Below are 24,297 nucleotides of genomic sequence, written 5' to 3' on the forward strand. Positions count from 1 at the left end.
AGTCCCTGCAGCACGTAGATCCCCAGGAACCACTTCCAAGGCAGTCCAGCTCCGGACTCTGCCATCTTCTCCGACTCCTGATTTTACACGAGAGGAAACTGAGGCCTGGAGGGGGGAACCAGCCTGGGGTTCTAGCCTCCTGCGGGGGCTGTTACGCTCATTTCCTGCAGATAAGGGGGCTGGGGACCGGGAAGGAGGTGCTCCGGCTCTGTGGTGGACACTTTGCGGCTCCTAGAATGGAAGCCCCCAGAGGGTGGGCTCCTCTTTTTTGTGTCTCAGGCCCAGGACCCCGCTGCACATAGTAGGTGCTCCATAAGTGCTCGTGCATTTACTTAGCACTCTACTGTCGACCTGAAAGTTGATTACAGAGACAAGAAGCTAGGTGATAAGTAAACTCCTATTGTTTTATTCCCTTAAGTAGCCATGTACAGGGAATCAGAGCTTTAACTCTGAGCAAGCAATTTTTGGAGGACCTTTAAACCCTGACTCAGGATGTCTGTGTTACTGAAAAATACAGTCTCCATATGTTTTTCAACATATAGCCTGGGAAAGGAAGTTTCTTAGTTGAATAGATTACAAATACAATAAAATGAGAGAATGTCAACGTGTCAATTGAAATTATAGATCCAGGATATCTGTGTTTCCCCTATGTAACATATGTCCACAGGATACCAAGGTAAGAAAAGTCCCACCATTCAAGAGAGTGTCTGGTCCTGGGTATCCTGTCCTTAGTAATCACAAGCAGGAAGAATGCTGGTCAGTTCCATCTGGTCTTACAGTTGCTGACACAGGAAGGGGTATTTTTAGTGCACTCAAAGAGAAAAGATTAATTCAGGTTTTTGGCCCTTATTAGGGCTCAATTGATCTTAAATGATTATCACTACCAAAACCTTCTTCGGCCTAGGCCAATTCACAAACAGCGAGGGTCCCCGCTGCACAGGGGTAGACCCCTTCCAGAAGCGGCCTCAGGGCCACACCGGGTCCTGGAGGGCGAATCCTCGGATTCCCCCTGGCCCTGCTTCAGTGCTTGGACGGCCCACTGCCAGGGTTGCCGTCACCCTGGGCTGCACCACAAGGGGTGACCACAGCCGCTCTCTCCACCGCGCCGTGGGCTCCCTGAGATCCGTGGCAGTGGGTGCAGACAGCAGACTTGCCGACAGCTGCATGGTTTGCCCGAGGTCACACCTGACCAGAGGGAATCCCGACCCCCCAATCTCAGCTCCTCCCCAGGGCGCCAGCGTCCTGGGGCCTTTCCTCCGGCTGTCCCGGCATGGGGTGGGATCTGTGCCCTGCTTGGTCAGACCGCTCGTCTGGGGACACCGAGGGCCCTGTGTCCATCGTGTCCCTAAGGAACATCTCAAGGATGTCACCATGGGGATATGGGATGTCATGTATGAAGGTCCTACTGTGTGCAAGGCCCTGTGGCACTGACTGGGCGCTAGAGGCGGCACCCCGAGTCTGAGGACCAGAACACGAGCATGATGGGGTGCGATGGGAAAGAAACCTGGCCTCGAGGGGGCTTTGGGCCCAGGCTGCAGAGGACTAGAAAGTCTAGCCTAGGACAGCTTATCCTAGACCCAGAGGCGGCCCTTGGGGGGAGCCCGCCTTGGGCCTTCGGGGCCCGCAGCCAGCTGCGGGACGCGGGAGCGACTGGCAACTCAAGGCGAGGGCCTCAGGAGACGGTGCCCAGCCCACCCGGCGAGCCCCTCCCCCCTCCCCTTCCTCCCTCCTCCTCTCCCTCTCGGGACGCTACCATAGCCTAGGTTTGCTGGGGGTCATTGAAATCTTTTCGGGGATTAAAGTCTTCATAAGGCAACATAACCTCAAAACATAAATGCCAAACCCATTTCAGACTAACGTCATTGCGGCTTTCAGATTCGTAATCTTCAGACGCCTCCTCTGCGGGGGTTCCCCACCTTCTCCGGATGGTAGCAACCCGCTGGCAGCGGGCGGGGCGGAGGGGGGGAGGGACGGGGGGCGGAGCCGCGCTTGCGCTCCGGGCGCGGCCTGAGGCACCATGGTGGCCCGCGCGGCTTGGCTGCTGTTAGCCGCCCCGGCCTTGCCCCTGCTCTGCCTGCAGCTACGGAGCGCGGGCTTCAACCCAGGTAAGGCCCCCTCCCTTCCTCCTCGGGCGTCCCTCCGCCTTTCCCTCCCTGCCCCTGGGCTTCCGCAGGCCGTCCTTGCGGGAACTACAGTTCCCAGCATGCTGCACGCCCTCTCGCACGGCAAGGCATGCTGGGAAGGGGGCGGAGTCGCTCTTGGTGATTTCCCCCCTCCCCGTGGGACTCTGCTGACCCCGCATCAGTTCTTGTACATCCCTCTCTCCCTGCTGCTCTGCACTCATCGCAGCCGTCACGTCACTGGACACGGCAACACCCATGACAGGGTATAGACAGGTGTCATTCCGAAATGTCTTGCAATATGGTGGTACCTCTCAGCTCCACCAACAACGTATCAGTGTGCGTGTCCTTTCATAATGCCTCCAACGTGGACTGTTGCCATCTAGTCTGTCATCTTTCAGAGTGTAAGGTGAAACCTCAGGGTTGTTTTGATTTGCATTTCTCTTAGTAACTTGTGACTTGGATAATTTCTTCACGTGGTTTCCCAACAACACGTTAATCTTGTTGGGGCTGCACTGACCCCAGGTTTGCTACCTGCGGTCTAGACCAGGGGTTTTTCATCCTTGTTTGGGTCCTGGAATGCTTTGGCAGTCTGGTGAAGCTTATGGACCCCTTTTCAAAACAGTATTTTGAAGTCCATAAAATAAAGTGCATACAAAGGGAAGCAACCGTGTTGAAATACATCTATCAAAATATTAGAAAGTCAAGTCCGCAGGTTCCAGGTTAAGCACTCCCAATGATGGTGCAGAGCTCTAATGTGAATTAGGCTCCTGCCTATTGGGACCTATGCTGAGGAGCGCTAATGACTGTCTTACCAGGGCTTATCAAGGGCTAGTGGAGGCAGGCTTAGAATTCAGTGACATTGGAGAGGAGGAAGGAAAACATGAGCCCTGACTGCCTCACACGGAACAGAGGAGGCGAGACTTCTGCCAGGACGGAGGTCATTCGATACAGCTTCCCTTCCTTGTTTTTAAAAACTGCAACAGTTAGCCTGGGAAAAGTAAAACCCCAATAAGGGAAATCAGGAGAACTGAAGAAGGAAGATCAGGGGAGAACATAAGACAGCAGTAATAGCAGAAGTCCATAAGTGGTGGAGAAATTACGAGGTAGAAGAAGAGGCGCTACGGGAAGGAAACAGTCATGAGATCGGGAAGCGCTTTGGAAAGGAACCCTCGGGTGAGAGGACATGTCAGGTCCAAAGCCAGAGGAAACAACGTAGATCTGAGGAGCAGGGATGACTTTGTGTTCTAAAACTTGTCTGGATTTGGGAGGCAGTAAATTAGTCCTGCGGAAGCATGAAGAGGATTTACCAGGAAACCTGGACAGGTTCCTCGGGACTTTGAGAAAGAGGTGTCCGAGCTTCCCATCTCGTGGCATTGAGGCACAGAGAAGCAAAGCTCTGGGCTACGCTGTCCCCCTTTCCAGATCGAGACCCCAATCTGCCCTTGTATTTCCAAGGTGGAAATGTTGCCCGTTTTCTGGCTTTGGTAAACTTGACGTAGTGCCTGTTTACTTTGCACTGAGTAGTTTCGGATGTATCTGTTTGGCTTGACATTTGGAAGTGGCGCCTCATTTACATACCGGAATCCATCGTTTGCCACTGGTGGAATCCGCTGGATCCCCACCGGTCCCTCCCCTTCCCACTTTCCCTGGGCCAGGTGTGTTTCCCTCGCCTTAGAGGGGCGGGGCTTCATGGCTTTGGGAAGAGATTGCCTCTCTCTCCCTTCCTTGCCACACTAGATTTGGAGAAGCAGCTGCCTCAGACTGGCGCCATTGCTACAGTTTCAAGAATAGGTCTAGAAAAGTCAGAGTTGCACCTCCAGCAAGGGGCCCTGCGTCCGCCCCACCCGTCAGGCCCTGCTCCCTCCTGGAACTCGAGACCCACGTATGACCCAGGGAGCTCCCCCCACCTCCCTTAGTGATTGCTGCTCTTTCATTTAGTAGACGGTCCATGAAAGTTGCTGGTGGTCAGAAAATGGATCCTCTCGTGGCCGTAGCAAGAGCTCAGCTCCACCAGTCATGGGACAGGTCAGTCACCACGCCCCGTCCTCAGAGTGCGTCCGGCTGGACCCCTTCTGGGATGTTGTCAAGAACGTGCCAGGCAAAGAATTGGACATGGAGAGGATGCCCATCCGTTGGGGAATGGCTGAGCAAGTTGTGGTATATGAATGTAGTGGAATACTACTGTGCTGTAAGAAATGATGAACAGGCGGACTTCAGAAAAAACCTGGAAAGACTTGTCCGCACTGACGCTGAGTGAAGTGAGCACAACCAAGAGAACCTCGAACACAATAACAGCCACATTGTACGATGACGGTCTCTGATGGACTTAGCCCTTCCCAGCAATACAAGGATCTAAGACATCTCCAAAGGCTTCGTGACGGAAAATGCCGTCCACATCCAAAGAAAGAACTATGGGGTTTGAACGCAGAGCAAAGCAGACTATTTACTAACTTTTTTCTCTTCTGTTGAGTTTTGTTTGCTCTTTCTGGTGGTTCCTCCTATTGGTTCTGATTCTTATTTGCAACATCACTAATGTGAAAATATGTTTAATAGGAATGTAAATGTACAGCCTGTATCGGATTGTGCGCCGTCGTGGGGAGGGTGGTGGAGAGGAAGGGGGAGAAAAATTTTAAACTCAAAAGCTTCTGGAAGTGATTGTTGATAAATCAAAATAAATTAATAAAAAAAGGAAGAAAGAAAAGGACATGCCAGGGCAGTTGCCACTAGGTAACGGTGGTCAGAGTAGCACCTGGCAGTGCCTGCCAAAGGAGATGGGCCGGGTGTCGACGGTCCAGAGGTCGCAGTCGTATTGTTAAGGCAGAGACTCCTGTGCATCAGGTTGGGATCTTTCCTAATTGTGGGTGCAGGGGAATTCTTAGCCAGACATGACTCAGAAGCAGATTTAAGACTGCCCCCGCTAGCTCCCCTGCATGAGCTCTCACTCCTTCCCTTGCCAGACTCCTAAGAAAAAGCCATCCCCCCTTGTCTTCTCCACTTGATCGCCTCCTCCTCCTTTTCTGCCTCTGCCCTCACCACTCAAGAGAAGCAGCCTCTCCCAAGTCTGTCAGCGACGTGTTAGTGGCTGGATCCCGTGGCCTCTGTGCTGTTCTTATGCTCTTTTCTTCTCATCAGGATGGAAGGATATCGCTTTGCTGGGCGGCCGGGGTTTGCTGTTTCTTGCTATCCTGACTCTGATTATTTTGATGACCACCCCATGGCTCACATCTCAAGCTCCATCCAAAGTGTGTTTGACAGGTAAGCTAATGCCCTGTGATAACGCTCCATTTGGGATTTCTCATTCTCTGTCTTGTCCCGGTATGTGCTCCATACAGTTTCTCTGCTACCCGGTGACCGCAGGCAGCAATTTTCCGACGCTCTCTGGGCTGCCGTCTCTTTATCTTAGGAGATGTGTGGGTGGGACCATATCATCCCTCCCCATTCTAACCTTGGGGATGCCATGCTGTGAGGTAAGAAGCGTGGCCAGTAGAAGCTGGGAACCGTGCAGTGAAAGGAAGGCACTGCCATTTTCCACAGGGCCCATCTTGAGACAGATCATGGATGATGCACATTGTGACAAGGCCAGCTTCATACTTCCCACATGACACTAAGAAGGCATGTCAGGGTGTGGTCAAAGGTTAGGAAGCCTTGGGCGAGAAAGTGAAGACCGAGGTGGGGCGGGACCTGGGAAGGGCCAGGAATGCAGAAGAGGAAGTAAGCCCTGTTTAAGAAGGGAACTGGGGCTTCTGGACCCGGCCTAAAGTGCAGGGATGAACAGCTCTTGGTCGGGGAGAGCAGGCACTTAGGCAGGGTGGGGGAGAGTGTGTTGGCCGCTGTCTGGTCAGTCTCTTGAGAAAGGCTTAAACCATGAAGGAGAGGGAACACGGCTCAGCCAGGTATTGTAGGGAGTCGAGAGAAGTCAGCAAACACTGATTAAGCACTTGCTGTGTGCCAGGCACTGTGCTGAGTGCTGGAGAGATAAGGAAGAGCATGCCCCTCCTCGCCCCCACCACCTTAACAGAAACAAGGAAGTGGAGTGGCCACGACACCCAGACGTCCACCGGACACCGAGGCCAAAATGTACCAAGAGCCAGACCCTGGCCTCAAGTGTCTGCACCCGACGGTCAGGCAGCCAGCAAGGACTAGAGGTCCTAACACAGAGGGGGCAAGTCCGGCCTCGTTGGCATCGTGGTGACCACGGGGGCTTGAAACGTGCCTGGACTGCCCTTTGTCCAGAGCAGGAGGCCTGGTCGGCGGCGCTGAACTGTAGGGGAAAAAGGGATGCTGCTCCGCAGCCAGAGCAGGGAATGTGAAGAAACAGGAATGATTTCAACACCGGTGAGGATTGCCAACTGTGGACAGAAAGAAGTGACAAAGTCAGGAAACAGGGCATGCACCTAATTTGGAGACACAGTATGCTTGTGAAGAGAAACTTCAGTTATCCAGATCTCTGCCGGAACATTGTGTGTGTGTGTGTGTGTGTGTGTGTCTGTCTGTCTGTCTCCCTCCCCACCGCCCCCCTCTCTGATGCTGGAGTGGGAGGAGGAAGTGGCCTGGCCTTTCTCCAGCTGGTGGCAGAGGAAAGCTGGGCCTCATCTGCCATGTCCTTAGATTTTCATGTCGAAGATGTCAGAGGGTTTGTTCAGAGGGACAGGATCCCACAGACTCAAGTTCTGTGGGAGAAAGCCCTGCGGGGGTGGGGATCACATTCATTCATTCTAACTAGTTTTAGCAGCAAAGAACAAAGAAGGAGCCTGTCGACTGGGGAATGGCTGAACCAACGCGTGTGTTTGCTTCGCTTGATTCCACTTCCCGACTCCAAAGAGGGGCCTCTGTTTGGGGGGCGGGGAGCGGGGGGTGCTGAGAGCCACGCGAAAAAAGACGACTGTCGCTGAACCATTCAAAAGGAAAACAGATCTGAGTGCAGACGGAAGCAGACTGTGAGTGCTCCTTCTCTGTCATGTTGTTTCATCGCTTCATTCTTGATCCCTCCCATCAGTTCTAATTGTTCCTGACAACGTGCTGAATAGGAGTGGAGAAGTAGAGTCTGTGTCAGACTGTGCGCCATCGTGGGGGGGAGGGGAGAAACGTATAACTCGAAATCTTATGGAAGTGAATGTTGAAAACTGAAAAGAAATCATTATCAAACACAAATACAAGACTTGTGTGGTCTGATGCCGAGTGAAGTGAGCAGAGCCAGGAGAACGCTGCACACAGTAACAGCCACGTTGAGCGATGACTAACATTGACAGACTCAGCCCTTCTCAGCAATGCGAGGATCTAAGACGTCTCCAAAGGCCTCACGATGGAAAGTGCTCTCCACATCCAGAGAAAGAACAATGGAGTCTGAATGCAGATCAGAGCAGACTATCTGCTATTTTTTTTTCTTCTGCTGAGTTTTGTTTCCTCTTTCTGGTGGTTCCTCCTATTGGTTCTAATTCCTCCTTACAACATCACGAATGTGAAAATATGTTTAATAGGAATGTATATGTAGAGCCTGTATCAGATTGTGCGTCGTCTTGGGGAGGGAGAAAAATTTTAAACTCAAAAGCTTATGGAAGTGATTATTAATAAATCAAAATAAATTAATAAAACAGAAAAACAAATGCATACACAGAAGAGAGTAGCAGAGTTTAGAAAGGGACGCAGAGAAGCTGGGCATGTTGGTGCCCTTGTTAAATTTAATATGCCCTTCATAGGAATGCAGGCGTTTCCAGTAGCGCTCAGCTGTTCTAGAGGGCTTTACGAAGTGCTTTGCAAATGCTATCTCACTTGATCCCCACAACGAGCCTGGGAGGGAGGGGCTGTTGTGACCCCCATTTTACCGATGAGGAAACTGAGGCAGACAGAGGCGAAGGGGCTGGCCCAGGGTCGCACCACTTGCAAGTGTTTGAGGTGGGATTTGAACTCAGCTCTTTCACATTCCAAGCCCTGCCCTCTATTCGTTGTGCCGCCTGGCTGCTGATCTTCTTTAAAAACCTCTTTTTCTTTGTCGTTTGTATATTGGAATGTTTGTGAAGGTCAGTGTGGAGTTCACAAGAAAAATCAGTAACCAGTCCATCCTCGAATGCTGGCTAATTTACTGCCTTTCTAAGCTACGTGACTGGCTGGGTTTGAAAAGGGAAACGGAAGACGGAGGCAAGGGAAAGTCGCAGATGATGTCACTAAGACCGCATGCTGTGGTCCTGTAATTGCGGTGTCAGGGATGCTGAGGCCGGAGGAGCCCAGGGGTCCTTTCAGCTCTGCTGGCAGAAAGAGGAGGCTCAACGTAGGGACAGGGACACCATCGAGGCGGGATGAGCTGCTGCTCGCTCCTAGAACGAGCTTCGGACTAGACACGGAAAAACCAGCACGCTCGAGGGAAGAGAGGGGGCAGTCAGAGAGCTCTCGGCTGGCCTGGGTGAATTCAGGCCCCTGCTCAGGAATGACATCCCTCATACCCGAAGGGGTGGGCAGATGGAAGGGCAGCGCCCCTGCCCGGGACATTGGAGAAATCCTGGGAAGTGGGAGAGGCCATCACCAGGGAGACGGGACAATGTTGTACCCATTGTTAAAAAAGGGAACAGAGTCTGAAAACCATGGGCCACTAAGTTAGCTTTGATTCTTGGAAAATTGGAAAGTGTATCATTCTGTAGAGTTCGTTGCCGTCATGGGAAGTTACTAAGGCTTCCTCAAGACCACGTCCTACCAGACTCACCTTGGTTCGGCTTACTAAGGTAGTGTATGCAAGGAATGCCACGGATAAAGTTTGCTTCGGGTTTATTCATTTGAATTTGCTCTATTTTGCATTCGAACGCCCGATAAAATTGGCATTTCGTGTAAATAAAACAGAAAAAGAGGACTGTACATGTGTAGGTCTCCATCTGTATGGTTTGCTCTTCTTTTCACATCTCTAATCAATTCAGTCAGTCGCTCTCAGAGATCTCTTGCCCGCCTGGGCACCCGTCATTCTTTCTACAAAGCCTTCTTTGATGAAGAAGCTCATTCTGTTCTGGTGGAAGAGCTAGGGATGTGGACCAGATGACGATGGATCAGGAGCTAGCCGACGGACTGGAATCAGGGTAGTCCTTTGTGTTTCAGTGCCAGAATGGTGGGAGGTCTCTGCTGGAGGGCCCTGGGGGTCTGTTCCTAGCTTAAGCATTTTCCTCCATGACTTGGATAGAGGCGCAGATGGCGATAACCCAAAGCCGGGAAGGATCGCTCACCCACGGGATGGCTGAGTCGGATCCGGTGACGCCGTGGTGAGAAGAGGGTCTCCAAAGTGCGGCCCCCTGACCTAGCCCCAGGGGAGTGATCAACCCACGGGAACACGGGAATCAAGCCTCACACTGCCCTCTTCTTCCTTCGATAGCCGCTCCAGTCATTTTCACCCCTCCTTCCTTCATTCTGTTGCCTCCTACTGCTCTGCCAGCGCCTCCCCCGTCAGAGAGAAGACTTGAACCCAGGACCGGGGACTTCCCACTGCTGACATCCTTCAGGCTGGCCATGGCAGTGTGCTCTGAGCCCAAGGAGCGGCACCAAGCCGTCCCACTGGCAGCTAACCGGCAGCAGCCTGCCATGGCCTCAGGGCCCTGCAGCAGCTGCCAAGCACTCCCAGCTTTCAGAAACCAGACACGCTACGTTCGCTGCCAGTGACAGGTGATTGAGATGTCACCCGGCCGTAGAAGGCCGTCGGCACCCCGTGGGCCTCAGAGCTTCGTGTGCAGCCTTCCTCTTCCGTCCTGCCGGAGAGATGAAAATACCATTGTGATGTGGCGCGCCAGCTCAGAATAAAATTAGAGACAGTGGAGTGGAAGGCGCTGCAGAGTGTCAGTGCCCGGGCTGGTTCCCTGGCTCGGGCACCAGATTTCTCCAGTGCACAGTGGCCACTGAAGCTGCGCTCTCCCCTTCCCTGAGCCGGTCATGGCCACGCCACCCCACTCGTTGTGCAGAGGACACAGAGAAATAAAGGAGGCGGCTCGCGTGGTGTCGCCTCTCACTCGGCCGGCTACAAGTAGGGACAGATTAGAACTCGGGACTCGTCTCTTCTTCAGCCTTCATCTCCATCCCGCGAGCCGAGCTCTGCCTTCTCTTCTGCCCGGCTGTTGTTTCGGAGCTGCGCATCTGGAGACTCGGGAGTAAGGGGAATGGACAGGAGGGTACCAGGCCCCGGAAGGGTTGTCCGTGTGGGCCCGCCACGTCTATTCCACCTTCTCCTGCCAGGAGGGAAGCCCTTGGGGAAACCACACTGGTATGTGAAGGCTGTGACAGGAGCAGATGGCAGGGGGGCGGGAAGGCCAGGCCTCCCTGGGGCCCATCCAGGCGGGGCCCATCCAGGCGGGCCCCATCGCCCTTCGCCGCTGCGGGGGTCACGGCCGCCTTCCTCTCCTGGCCCCCCCAGGCGTTCTGGTCTTCTGCTTACTTGTTTAGTTCCCCTGGAGAGCTTAAAATGTATGTCTGAAAGGTCCTCGACTGGTTTAAAATCAAGGTTCTTGTCTGTTTGGGGTCTTGGCCGCTTGGGCAGCCAGGGTGATGCTTCTGACCCCTTCTTAGAAGAATGTTATAGGGGCAGCTAGGTGGCATAGTGGATAGAGCACCGGCCCTGAAGTCAGGAAGACCCGAGTTCAAATCCGGCCTCCAACCAAACACTTGGCACTTACTAGGTGTGTGACCCTGGGCAAGTCACTTAACCCCAACTGCCTAAAACACACGCGCGTGCACACACACACACACACACACACAGAATGTTATACATTCATAGGATCCCAAGGGAAACCAATTATATTAAAATACAGTTGATCAGCTGGCGTGTATTAAGCACCTGCCAGAGGCACACAGGACAGATGGGAGACATTCACCACGGAGGCTTTGGAGTTGCTCCCACAGAAGGTGGGAGCCTCAAGCCGAGCCTCGAAGGAAGCCAGGAGGCAGACTGCAGTTCAGGAGCCCCAGGGCGGGAAGCACGGCCCAGGCCGGCTACCCTTTCAGCATGTGGCGCTACCATCGCTTTGGGATGAGAACAGACGCCTCTGTGCAGGCCGGCTGCAGGCATCAGGGGAGACGTCCCGGCACCAAGTCCTCAGGGACGAGAAGGCTTCACTAGCCGAGGAGACTTGCTCTCCTCTCCTGGTCATTCTTCTGTCTCCTTCAGAGGGTCTTCGTCCTCGCACCCACCAGGAACATCCCCGCTGTTCAGTTCGGCCTTCTCCATACCCTTGTGTTCAGAGATCTCATCCGCTCCCAGAGCCCCAGCCACAACATCCTCCTCGCCCCTCAACCTCCCAGCCCCACCCAGGTGCGCCGTGCCCCCTGAGCTCCCTTGATCCTTTGTCTCTGGCTGCCAGGGCCAGATGTCCTGCCAGCTGTACCCCCGCCCACTCTTCTGTACATAGAGCTGCTGCTGTCGCACAGGGCCATGTTGGAGCCTTCCCTCTCCTGCCCCTCCTCCAGGCAGGCATCCAGGGTTCTTGGGGAAGTCTCCCCGCCTTGTTTCTCAAATCCAGCTCTCTTCTTATGGCCTGTATGACCAGCCTCATCACCTCCCACCTAGACGGAAGAAGTTTCATCCTCACTGGACACATCTTCCTCCCTGCTCAGTCTGGTGAGTTGCTGCCTGGCTCACCTTCCTTACACACTGTTTTCTTCTTATCCGTCCCCCCTTCCTCAGGAAACTTCGGGGGCTCCCCCTGAGGAACAGGGATGTGTCCATTCTGACTGCCTCCAACCACAGAGGGCAGCGTCAGGGCGAGAGAAGTGTCTGGAGACCCAGGCATAGTCACAGCTTGGACAGTTCTCGTGGGATCTGGGCTAGGTCACTCCACTCCAAAGCGGTGGCAGTAACAGTTGTCCTACCTGCCTTCCCAGCTTTGTTGTGAAGAAACCTCCAGGCTGGTGAGCAGGAGAGGCCAGTTAATGCCGACAGATTACACACATAGAGCCGCTACTCAGCTGGCCATAGGCCTGGCCCCTGGCCTCCAGGGTCTGCTATGAAGGGCAGGTGGGGCCCGAGGGCAGGCACAGGCAGGGAAGGGGGCTGGAGGCCTGTGCGGGCCCAGCAGGGTGGGGGAGGGGGCCGCCGGGGGCACCCCAGGGGCTGCTCCCACTGCCCAGTTTCACCATTCACTGATGATGCGCCCTTGGACAGGTCATTTCTCCTCTCCTGACCCTAGCTGATTCTGTACCACGAGGGCTGAATGAGGTGCTTGTGAGGTCTCTCAGGCCCCGGCCCACCAGACCCCAGTTAACTGCAGTGGGGAGGTCTGTTTACATGGGGCCCTTGTAGCACCACGTCTCCACAGTCCCTGAATGAGGGCTCGGAGGAGGAGGCTCCGTGGGGATCCCAGGCCAGGCCTTTCCACTTACTGTCATGGCTGGGGGATTTCGGGGCTTTCCTCCAGCCCAGCCTAGGGAAGTCCCCATCTCCGCCATGCACAGTCTCATACAAGGGCAGGGCACTCAAGGTCACTGGCCTTATGGTCGGCAAGGCTGGGCTCAGGCCTGAGGAGCCTGCACAAGTCGCTAATTCTCCTCGGGCCTCAGTTTCCTCTCCTGTAAGAGAGGGGTCTCTGCCGGCTCTGGATCTGGGGTCCAGAGAACTATGAAAGATTGTGTCCCAGGGCTGGCCTCCCCTTGGCAGTCAGTCAACGGGCATGTGTCTATAATGGTAAGAATCGTGCCCACTTCTAGAGCAGTTTAAGGTTTGCAGAATGCCTTATAGATGTCATCTCCCTTGATCCTGGGAGGGAGGGAAGGGCTGTTCTGATCCCTGTTTTACAGATGAAGTAGCTTGGGCAGACAGAACCCAGGTGACTTGTCCAGGGTCCCACAGCTAGTACGTGGCCCTCAGGGCCAGCATCCCTGCGTTTCTAGGGGGAGCTGTCCCTCGGGGCAGAGACACCTCCCCGCTAGGCCTGGGTCCTGGCTTCCCTGAGGCCGGCAGCTCCCTGCACTTTGTTCTGGGCGTTTCTTTTCTGAGCTGCATTTCTGGTTGGTGATTAGGGGGTGAAAAAGCTCTCCTGTGTTTGTTGTCTTAGTAACCGAAGATGAGAACAAAAGAAGGCAGAAACGAGTGAGGGAAGAGCAGCAGGAGACCCTGAGCATCCAGGTGAGCTTTCCTTCCCCGAGGGCTTTGCAGAGGCTGCTGGCACACAGGCCTGTCCCCGGTGCTGTGTGGGATGCTGCGGGCATGGGAGGGCACCTTGCAGCTGGCTGATGAGTGCAGGGAGCCCGGGTGAGACTCCCTGCCTGGAGACCGAGCTTGGCCCCGGGGGCCGGGAGGATGAAAGTGGGCCCCACCAAAGGCGGCCCTCAGTTCAGCCCCTCCCCAGACTGTCTGTGAGGGCAGTCGCTCAGCTGGCTGAAGGGCACTCCATATTTTGGACACTCGCTGAACTTGTTTCTTTGGGGAATATAGTTTTCATTTTATTTTATTTAATTTTTAATATAAATTTATTTATTTTTAGTTTTCAACATCTACTTCCACAAGATTTTGAGTTCCAAATTTTCTCCCCATCTTGTCCCTCCTCCAACCCAAGATGGCATGCATTCTGTTGTTGTTGTTGGTTTTTTTTTTTTTTTGCTTTTAGGCAATTGGGGTTAAGTGACTTGCCCAGGGTCACACAGCTAGTAAGTGTCAAGTGTTTGGTCTGAGGCCGGATTTGAATTCAGGTCCTCCTGACTTCAGGGCCGGTGCTCTATCCACTGCGCCACCTAGCTGCCCCTGATGGCATGCACTCTGAATAGCCCTTCTCCTAGTCGGCCCTCTCGTCTATCTCTCCCTCCCTTCTCTTATATAGTTTTCATTTTAAAAGAGAAGAGAAAATGGCATCCCTCCTTTGCTCCCACTCGTGCTGCGTGTCCTCTGTGGGTGAGGCTCGTGTTGAGGCCGCGGCCCTCCCTCCCCTGCTGGTCCTCTTCCTGGCCTCCAGACCTCAAAGCCAGCCCCCAGCCCGTGCTCCCCGGCTGGGAATGCCTGAGGCCAGGCCCGGTCTTCTCTCTGCTGTGTTTGTATCCCCATCACATGGCACTGGGCCTTTCCCATCCTAAGGGCCTGATACTGCTGCTTCTCATCTTCAGCTCAGGGCCCTGTTTGTTCTCTCCCAGGCCCTGCTTTGTCCTTGGCCGGAGGATGATCGTTGCTCACAGGGTTAGGGGGAGGAGGCGGATGTTTCAAAAATGAACCCCAGGGATGCATCACTGCCTCATGCTGCAGTCAGGAGTAAACAAGAAGACAGCAGTGATTTTGCTCTCCTCCCAGCCCATCAAGGTCACTAGTCTGGCCAAGGTCCTGCCCTGAGGTTCACAGACTACGCAGGCCGTCAGACTGTCCAGAGCACAGGGAAGGATATGCAGGTGTCGGCGCAGAAGTCAAGTCAGGACTTTTCTTTGAACATGAGGGGCAGGTGATGTTAGTGGTAGAGAAAAAAGAACAGTGGGAGGGGGCTGAAGTGTGCAGGAAGCCCATGCCTTATAAGTCTTAACCTCTTGTCTGCATGAGGAAGGAGTGGGGGAGACCCCATGGAGGGCCTGGAGATCCAGGGGCACCAGGCTAGATTCACCACCCATCATTGCCTTTTTTTTTTTTGGCTATTATTATACCCATCTTCTTTTTCTTTTTTGCTTTTTGGTGAGGCAGTCGGGGTTAAGTGACTTGCCCAGGGTCACACAGCTAGAAGTGTCAGGTGTCTGAGGCTGTTCTTTTTCATTTTTTCCCCACTTAATAATATTTTATTTTTTCCAATTACACGCAAAGATAGTTTTCAACATTCACTTTTATAAGACAGTTATAAATTTTTTTCTCCCTTCCCAAGACAGCATGCGATCTGATACAGGCTATACATGTGCAATCATTTTAAACATATTTCCATGTTTGTCACATCATTGCTTTTTGTGAACAGAGCAGTGCATACCTGAAGAATGTCTTGAAACCTCGCCAGGAAGTGAAACTGAGAAAACAGGAAGAACGCTTCTATCAAATGACCGGGGAAAGCTGGAAATTACTTGCCGGCTACAAGCTTGGGGTGAGAGGATGCTCTCCTTGGCATACTTGGCTTCTGCTGCTCCCCGGGGGGTGGCCCAGGTGGATGATGGCTTTCATTCCCAGCGTCTAAAGAGTTCCTCTCTTTTGGAGAGACTCCTGCCTCTGAATCGGTAGTTTTTCTTCTCAGAAGACAATTTAATCCATCTACATTCAAAGTAATAGTGGTAAATCTGGCTTATCATAGTCTGCTATATTGTATTCCTTTAAAACAAAGCACAAATCTTTATTTCTCTAGTGCTAATTCTAGTCACAGAATTCTACAATTGGAAGGGACCTCAGGGGCTATGTAATCCAGCCCAAATTCGGAAAAAAAAAAATCCCCAGGAAGGTATCTGACACGGGGTCATTCCTCCTCTGCTTCCTGTCTGTTAGGGAGCTCGTCCGCTTCAGTGCATTCTGTTGGTGGGAAGATTTCTTCACCACCAGTTTGTAACTCCTCCCACTGCTTCCTGTTCTTCCCTCCGGGGCCAGAACGGAACAAGTCCAGTCTGTCTCCCACAGAGCATCCTTCAAATACTTGGATTCAGCTGTCACGTCCCCCCCCCTTTCAAACAAATCATTCTTTTGAATTAACAATTCACTTTCCCTCCACCTCCCCCTCCTCAATTGAAAAAGAAAAACAAGTCCCTTATAACAGATTTGCATAATTAAGCAAAACAAATTCCCACTTTGGCCAAGTCCAAGCAGCCTGTCTCCTGCCCCCCCCCCAGCCATTCAGTCACTAAACCTGCTTCTTAAGCACCTTCCCTGGTAAGCCCTAAGGATACAAAGAGAGGCAAAGGCAGTCCCTGCCCTTGGGGAGTTTACACTCCTCACCTCTCTGGAGTTGTGGCCGTGAGGGTCATTGACCAGAGCTCCTAAGTCTTTCACAAATGTTGGTCCTAACAGTGTTGTTATGTGCTGCCCCCTCCCCTCTGCCCTAGTTCTCCCAGACAGTTCTCAGGTCTCCCACTGCCCCTGCCCCTCACTGCTTACTGAGTAAGATCAATCGTTCTGCATCCATATGTCCAGGGCTCAAATCCCAGCAGCCCAGCCTGTCAGTAAAATGCCAGCCTGAGACACCAAGGGAAGCCAGTGCAGCCCCTGTCCGTCTCCCAGGGACTGCAGTGTGAGGGGAGGTGGGGGTGCCATCCTGGGTGTCCCTCCTCCTCCTCCTCCTCTTTCCTCCTCCCTCCTCCTCCTCCTTCCCCCTCCTTACCCTCTCTCCTTTCTCCTCCTCCTCTCTCCTCCTCCCTTCTCCTCCTCCTTCCTCTTCCTCTCTCCTTTTTCCTCCTCTCTCCCTCCTCCTCTCCTCCTTCCTCTTCCTCTCCTCTCTCCTCCCTCTTCCTCCCTCCTCCTTCTCTCTCCTCCTTCCTCTTCCTCTCTTTCTCCTCCTCTCCTCCTCCCTCCTCCTCTCCTTCCTCTTCCTCTCTCCTCCCTCCTTCCCCCTCCTTCCCCTCTCTCCTCCCTCCTCCTTCCTCCTCCTCTCTCCTCCCTCTTCCTCTCTCCTTCTCCTCTCTCCTCTTCCTCCTCCTCCTCTCTCCCTCCTCCTCCTTCCTCCTACTCTCTGTAACCACCACCAGCCCTGCCTTGTTTTTTCTTTCTTGAGGGAAACCTGCTCTCATCCTGGTCTTCTCTTCCCTTTTTTCTCCCTTCGAATTCCTTCATTGAGTTCCTCCTGAGCACCTCAGAGTGAGAGGTAGAGGGGACCTAAGAGGCCATGGAATCCGGTGCTTCACTTGAGTGAGTGACGTGCCCAGGGTTGCACAGCTACTCGGTGTCTGAGGCCACGTTGGAAGCTGTGGGCTGTCTGCTCCTCAGCTTCCCTCTCTGGTGTTCAGTTCATCCAGATAACAACATCCCCCCCCACCCCTCCTGCTGAATTCAGTACTGACCCCGCTAATCACCTCTAAATTGGGTTTGTGTGTGACATCTGGGCACAAATCCTCAAATGTCTGTGGCTGACCATCTTTTGTGCTGGGAACTTTGTCCCCTTCCCCTCCGACCCCCAGGGACTGGGGTGGTTCCTGAGACATAGGCCCACTTGGTGACCTCTCTCCCCTCCAGCTCCCCAGAAGGCCCACTGGTGCCTGTTGGGGGTGGGGTTCTGTGCATAGATTATAAGATTGGGGCTCTAGAGCCAGACAGACCCTCTGAGGTCATCTCGTCCAGGCCCCTCATTTTAAAGATGAGCAAGCTAAGGGTCCGGAAGTCAGGGCAGGCAGCTCTGCTCCAAGTGCCGGGGATGCAGATACAAGGAAAAACAGAGTCCCTGCCCTTGGGAGCTGGGAGCTTATGTTCCCTTAGGAGAAGAGAACATGGAAAAGAAAGATGAATTCCAGAGGCTTCTTGAGGTAGACCAGGGGCCTGGGGAGGGGCGAGCTAGGGGTTGTCAGGGCACATGTTAGAGCGGGGATCTGAGCCCACGTCCTCTGAATCGGATCCCTGGGGGCACCAGGTGAAGGGTTTCCCCAGCGCTGGAAGCGCGTGGGCCCTGGGCTGTGAAAGCGAATCCTCCTCTACTCCACTGTTGTTCCAGATCAGCTTTGGTATTCGGGCCTAGGCTCTGGTGCAGAGAATGCCAGCGGATGTGGGAGGCGTGGGTGGCATCCAAGCCCACCTTTTTGGTGTGAGATCATCGCCCCAGGACCGTTTTGTTTTAATCCCGTTCTCTCTTTACCTAGGGGCTGTTTGTCCTTTTTAGGGGAGGAAAGGTAACAGAAATGATCCTCCGGTGGGATTCAGGGGTCGGGTGAAAAGGGGGCTTTCCGTTTCTTTCAGCCTGTCAGCATATCAGAAAGCCATCGGGGCATTGGGAAAGTATTGGTGGCCGTCAGGTGGCCCCTGGGGGGGAAGGGATCTCCCCTGCTCTGTGGTTCAGGTGATTCCACTGGGCGGCTTCGGCTCACTTCTTGCTCTGGCTACAGCTGAAATGGCCTGTGTGGGTCATCATAGTGGAGGCGCCCAGAATTCAAGGGTGAGAAGGAGCAGGTCTACACGGCACACTGGAGATCAGTCCCTCCAGTCAGGCTGCCTGGCTAGCGGTCAAATCAGTTCCTTGATTGTAAATCGCTGTCGGAATTCAAACCCGTTCCTTTGGCCTAGCTGCAGATATACCCTGGCACAGCTCTGCCTGCTGAGTCTGCCCTAAGCCTTTAGGCCCCAATTCAGTTTACTCTGAATCACAGCCCGATGGGCAAAAATGCACGCTGCTTTTCACCAGATGGGTCAGTGACAGGGGTCTGGAACCCAGACCCGGCATCCTGGCAGCCTGGTCTAGACTGGCTGAAGGTCCCAACCCCCTTTGTTCACATCTGGGAATCTGAAGGCCTGGGAAAGGACGGGCCTTCTCCCAGTGAGGCCCCACAGTTGGCAGCAGATTCAGGCTGCATCCAGGTTCCAGCCTCTCTGTGCAGCCCGGAGCAAAGAATGTAGCGTCCCGGGCTGCCATCGGGAGCTGCAAGCACCGAGCCCCTTCCTTCGTCAGGCTTAGCAGTAGGCCGCCGAGCCTAGATGGAAATGCCCGTGGGAACCTCCGAGGGGAGAGTGCTGGGGCAGCCTCCCTCCCATCACAGGGGAGCCCTGGACAGCCTCCTGGGGCCAGGACTGGCTGACAGCCCACGTGGACACTGGGAAGGGCCTGGCGAGGAGACACATGCCCCCAAGGAACCCCAGTTAGGGTGGCTCTCCTCACTGCAGCCAGGTGTCTGCTGCTGGTCAGGGCAGGATCCCAGGGAGGCAAGGCGGAAGCCATCAGCTTGGACACAGAAGGGAGATTCCAGCCGAGGAGCAGAGGCGGAGGAAGGCAGCATAGCTAAGGCACGGCTCCCTGTGGCTGGCCTGATGGCCCCATCTGGCAGGGAGGCTGTGGTAGCCTGGTGGACTGGGCTTTGCCCAAGCATTGAACACTGACCTAAGTCTTAAGCAGCAGAAATAATTTTGCAATTCAAGTTGATTTATTAGAATCTTAACAGATTCACAGAATGTGAAAGATCTCAGGTCACTGAGTCCAACTTGCCTCAGCCCCTCTAGACTAACATGCCAGACCCACGCCGTCTTGTATTGACAAAGTGACCGTGCACTGGGAGAGGACCCATGAGGCCCCAGGGGAGCAGGTGCTTAGAACTGGCAAGGGCCTGGCCCAGCTGTCAGGCCCAGATGTCAGCCGCATCCCAGGCCTGTCTGCTCAGGTCCCGAGGAGGGCTCAGTCCTGGTTCTCAGTGGACTAACCACACCGGTTCTCCCCGCACTGCACAGGGGTTTGCGTCCATCCAGAGCCCTGCAGCCTCAGCTCCCACCTCTCCCCCTTCCTGGTTTGTGCCTCGGTCCCCACCCCAGTGAAGGAGAGGTCCAGATGATGTAATGTCTGGCTAATGTCTGAGGTTTCTTCTTTCTAGCCAGTCAGAAGGTGGCACAGCTCGGTTACTCAAGGTTTCGCTCTGTCATTCTGTTAATCACTCTAAAGGACCCCTCAGCCCTTGGGGAATAAGAGGACAGGGGTTCAGGGCCACTTCTGGACCTCACAGTCAAGCCCCCTGCACCCCAGTGGGGCTGGGCACGAGGCCCAAGACTTAATCGGTTCCCAGGACTAAGGGTGGAGTGATTGGGATCGTCCTGAGCCTGAAAGCCTGGGCAGGTCCTCCCTGGGGCTGGACCTCGGGGCAGTGCTGGGCAGCTTGCAGCCACCTCCCCTTGCAAGCCCTTCACATCTTGTGTGCGCCACTCCCTCATTTCCACATATGGAACCTCAGGAGCGAGCCGGGGATCAGCCCGGGCGGCTTTCCCGCCACCGCATTGTGGTTCTTTCACCTTACCTTACCGACGGCGGCAGCGCGCCTCTGCTCCTGGCTGGCGACTCTCCTCGTTAACATCCTCCTCTCCTCCTCCCTCAGGCCCTCGGTTTACCTGAAGAACCTCCGGAGACAGCCGAGGAGGTAAGCTTTGGGCTGGAGGCCTGCTCCTCTAAGTCCAATCTTGTATTTACCAAGCGCGGGCACATGCCAGGTGCTGGGAGACGCAGAAGCAGCAGTGAAGGAGCAGAGATAACGGGGGTCCTCGAAGCCGGCAGGGAGCCTCTGGCTCTGCCAGATGGATGAAGCCTCTTGGTCATTCCTCTGTGTGTTTGTTAAGCGCTTCTGTGCCAGGCGCTGAGCTTAGCGCTGGGGGTGCAGGAGGGCAAGACAGCCCCTTATCCTCAGAGAACTTGCTCTCTTTTTTGGTGAGTCAGGCAGGGTTAAGTGACTTGCCCAGGGTCACACGGCTAGTAAGTGTCAAGTGTCTGAGGCCAGATTTGAACTCAGATCCTCCTGACTCCAAGGCCAGAGCTCTATCCACTGCGCCATCTAGCAGCCCCAAGAGCTTCCTTTCTAAAGGGGGAAACGGGAGCTAGAAAGGGAAGGTCAGGGTGTCCCAGGGGAGGAGGAGGCCGGCCAGAGTGTGGGCAGCATGCTTAGCAGCAGCCCCCTTAACCAGGGCAGTGACATGGTCAGACCTGAACTTTAGGAAACTCAGTGAATGGAGGAGGGCCTGGGGCGGGAAGATACTCAAAGCAGACCCCCCCCCCCAGCAGCCACTGCAGTGGTCCAGGCCGGAGGCGATGAGGGTCTGCCCCAGATGGGGGCAGCGTCAGAGGGGAGACTGGAGGGAGTCGACCAGAGATTCTGTGAAGGTGAAATGGACGGGCCCTAGCGCCATATTGGATTTGGGGAGTGAGAGAACGAAGAGTGGAGGATGGTGGTGCCCTCTCTGGCAATAGGGAAGTGACAGAGAGTGAGGCGACATCACGAGACCTGTGATATGCCTATCCTGCTTCATCCACTCCTGCCCACCTTGGGAAGCTCACTCTGTACCAGTGAAGCACAATGGGCGGGGAATAGAGCCTTCTCCACGGCTACTGCCAAGGATGCTGGGCCAGGGCCCAGGGCGGGCATCTTCTGAACCTCCCGTGCCGGTGAGGAGCAGGTCCCCAGGCCTTCAGTCACCCCAGCTCAACTTCACAGGTCTTTCTCAGTCCTGTTTGGCCCATCTGTGCCGAGTCCTGCCATTTGGACCTCCACCTGTGTCCTGTCCAGCCTCTCATCTGCACTCACATAGCCGCCAGGCCTGGCCCAGTCCTCCCCCTTTCCCATCCATCCTCCAGACAGTTACAGAAGCCGTCTTCCTAAAGCACAGGTCTGATCATGAACACACACACACACACACACACACACACACACACACACACACACACACACACACACACACACACACAGACACACACATCCACATACACACACACACACACACACACACACACACACACACACACACACAGTAACCTCAGTAGTTTCTTGTTGCCTCTTAGATCAGTTAGAAACTCCTGCGTGTCATTCACCTCCCTGCACAACCTGACCCTAGAATGCCTTTTTGGCCTCACTAGACCCTCCCCACCAGCCAAACTGACCTTGCTGTTCCTCCCTCACAACCCTCCCTTTCCCACCTCCAAGCATTTGCGCTGGCTATCCTCTGTGCCTGGAACACCGTTCCTCCTCACATCCACCTTCCAGAATCCCTTGTTGGCTTCCAAACTCAGGGGCCGTCTGCCACAAGAATGAATGGATGAAGCATTCATTTAGTGCTCACTGTGTGCCAAGCCCTGTGCTCGTGTCACTGGGGATGCCAACCAGCCTGACAGTCCGAGCCCCCCAGGACCTCCCAGTCTGATGGGGGAGAGACAATGGAGGGAAGGTTTCAGCCGAAAGTCAGATAGAAGGGCCCCTCGCCTAGGGGCAGCGGCTGGTCCCGCCTCACATTTCCTGTTGTTCTCATGCCCGCTGCCCCGGTAGGGCCCTGGCTGGGCTGCCTCTCCCAGGGGCCGCCTGTGCCCGAGGCCCCTGGGGCCAGCTTCTCTGGGCCATCGCCATCAGGGGCTCCTTGGTCTGTGGGTGGAAGGCTGTTCTCTTCCCACCCGTGTTGCTATGTGTGTATTTTTATATAGTCAGCAACGTCTGTGTCCGCCCCGGTCAGCTCCTTGGGGGCAGGGGGCCCACCCCCCATCAGCCCACCTCCCGTTCACACCGTCCACATTGGGCACGCGGTCCCAGCGCTGCGAGCTCTCTGAGAACGAGGGCTGGTTCTCTGTCGCCCTGTGGCACAATGACTGGCTGTAGCCAGTGCTTAAGAAGCGCTTCTTCACCACTCTCCCAGCGCCTAGCACAGTGCCTGGCACACAACAGGCGCTTAATGAATGCTTCTTTTGGGCCTCCAGTCTAAGGGGAGGAGAGGACTGTGAGAAAGAAAGGACAGCGACCTGCCTCCAGTCTCTGGATTGTGTAGAATGAACCTCAGCAGGAGAGTGGCTGAGTGATGGGGGCGGAGGGAGGGTCCGGAGTGGCGGGGGGAGATGCCTCTGGCTCTGTGAAGGATGGGCAGCAGGGGCCTAGGGCTCAACAGGAGGTGGAGGGAGACGAGGCCAGAGAGGAAGGGGGCTGTGTGTGAGGGCGTGCCCCCGCCTGCCGCACAAGCCTGTCTCGGCATTTGGTAGAGTGAGGCCAGATGCTGGAGATACGGAGGCAGAAATAATGCTTCCTCTGCACTCAGGGAGCTTACGCCTTCCTGGGGGGAGGGGGAGGACAGGGGCCGCACAGAGAGTTACATACAAACTCTGTTCCGCCCGATTTCTCGGGGTGTGCGTGCGCCCTGGCCGGGGGGCGCACTCCAGGCCCCGCTCTGTGCATAAAGGGCCCCAGGCCGGCCTGCTGGGATGGAGAGGGGGGCCCGTGGAGGTGCGGTGAGTGACCCGTCCTCCTCGTCCCAGGTGGTTACGGTCGCCCTCCGCTGTCCTGATGGACGAGTGCTCAAACGGAGGTTTTACAAGACGTGCAGCTCACAGGTGAGTCAAACCAGGAGCTTCTGTCACCGTGGGTGAGAGCAGGTAAGGACACAGGCCCAGCATACATGCCCATGAGGGGAGAGGGCTTCCCCCCGGCTGCCTCCCCCCTGGCCCTGCCCCCAGCCCGGGCACCCTGGCCCCCTCCCGCCCCCTGCCTAATGTTTGTAAGACAGGCAGCTACAAAGTGCTTTCTAGAGATTATTTTGTGAAATGAGCGTAAGCAACATTATTATTTGCATTTTAAAGACGAGGAAACTGAGTCACAGAGAAGCTGAGTGACTTGTCAGAGGTGGCGTGGAATCGTGACTTCTGCCCTCCCCGTCATGCAATCTCTCCGTCACTGCTTGGCCTTGAAGACCCTGAAGCCCCCCACGGGCCCTCGTGGCTGGGCGTCCCCACAGGGCTTCCCAACTGTCCAGCAGTGTCAGCCCAGAATTACAAACCATTCCGGTTTCTTTGTTCTCAGCTTGTGTAAGCCTGGGAGGTGGGCTTACAGGACAGGCCCGTGGGCAGAGAGAAGACTGGGGTCTTAGTCCTTCCACTCGCTCCTTTGTAAAATGAGGGCTGGGAGGTTGCCCTCACGCAGTCAGTCTGGTGAAGCGGCCCAAGAACCCTTCTCAGATTGACGGTGAAATGCTCAGGGTTACAAAGAAGAGTCCCCCCGGGTGAGGGCCTAGCCTAGGATCTCTGGGTTGGGATTTCTGGGATAAGGTGATGACTTCTGCTTTGCTCAGGGCTCAGCAGTGCAACGGCTGAGAAGCCTCAGGGCCCAGAGGGCTGCGTGAATACCTGGTGGTCACCAGTCTCTTTGTCTTGTAGGTACTGTTGGACTGGATGATGAAAGTGGGGTATCACAGGTCCATTTATACCCTCTCCACTTCCTATCCCAGAAGACCTTTGGAAGTGGGAGAAGACCAGACATTAGAAGACACTGGTCTCACTACAGACACTGTGCTGAATGTGGAGGAGAAAGAGCCCTACCTCTCGCTGTGAAGTGGGGCTCGTGGGACCTGTCACAGGATGGATACGCAAGCTGTGAGCGGCATGAGGGCTCCACGTGACAATCGAGCTAAACAGTAAATGGGCCTCCTGCAGGCAAACACACTGGCCTACCTTGGTAATAAATGGATATGCTGTCAGAGTGGGGAACCTCTGGAATGAATGAGTCACTGCCTCTCGTGGTCATTCAGGGGACAAAAATCTACCTCCCAGGAACAGGTGTGACCTCACCTGTTGGAAGGCACTGCTCCTTGGGTGGTCAGCTTGTGTTGAGCTGGAAGGGGGCGGGGTGGTTCAGCCACTGCAGACGT

The 24,297-nt window shown here is 54.8% G+C and overlaps 1 protein-coding gene across 1 annotated transcript; it reads left to right on the forward strand.

The window, feature by feature from the left end:
* The first annotated feature begins 1,970 nt into the window (after positions 1-1,970).
* UBXN8 (UBX domain protein 8) lies at positions 1,971-24,149 on the forward strand. Its single transcript, XM_021008318.2, has 7 exons — positions 1,971-2,105; positions 5,256-5,378; positions 13,133-13,203; positions 14,996-15,118; positions 20,010-20,051; positions 22,913-22,987; positions 23,807-24,149. The coding sequence occupies exons 1-7, from the start codon at positions 2,018-2,020 to the stop codon at positions 23,978-23,980; spliced, it is 696 nt and encodes a 231-aa protein (XP_020863977.1). The 5' UTR covers positions 1,971-2,017; the 3' UTR covers positions 23,981-24,149.
* Positions 24,150-24,297: the final 148 nt, after the last annotated feature.

This window comes from Phascolarctos cinereus, unplaced genomic scaffold (assembly GCF_003287225.1).
Source record: "Phascolarctos cinereus isolate Bilbo 61053 unplaced genomic scaffold, phaCin_HiC Scaffold_9;HRSCAF=440, whole genome shotgun sequence".
In the NCBI taxonomy this organism is placed as follows: domain Eukaryota; kingdom Metazoa; phylum Chordata; class Mammalia; order Diprotodontia; family Phascolarctidae; genus Phascolarctos; species Phascolarctos cinereus.

Coding starts and splice junctions, on each gene's coding strand:
- UBXN8 (XM_021008318.2), top strand. CDS start 2,018: ATGGTGGCCCGCGCGGCTTGGCTGCTGTTAGCCGCCCCGGCCTTGCCC. Junction 2,106..5,255: donor GAGCGCGGGCTTCAACCCAG/GTAAGGCCCCCT, acceptor TCTTCTCATCAG/GATGGAAGGATATCGCTTTG. Junction 15,119..20,009: donor TTGCCGGCTACAAGCTTGGG/GTGAGAGGATGC, acceptor CTCCTCCCTCAG/GCCCTCGGTTTACCTGAAGA.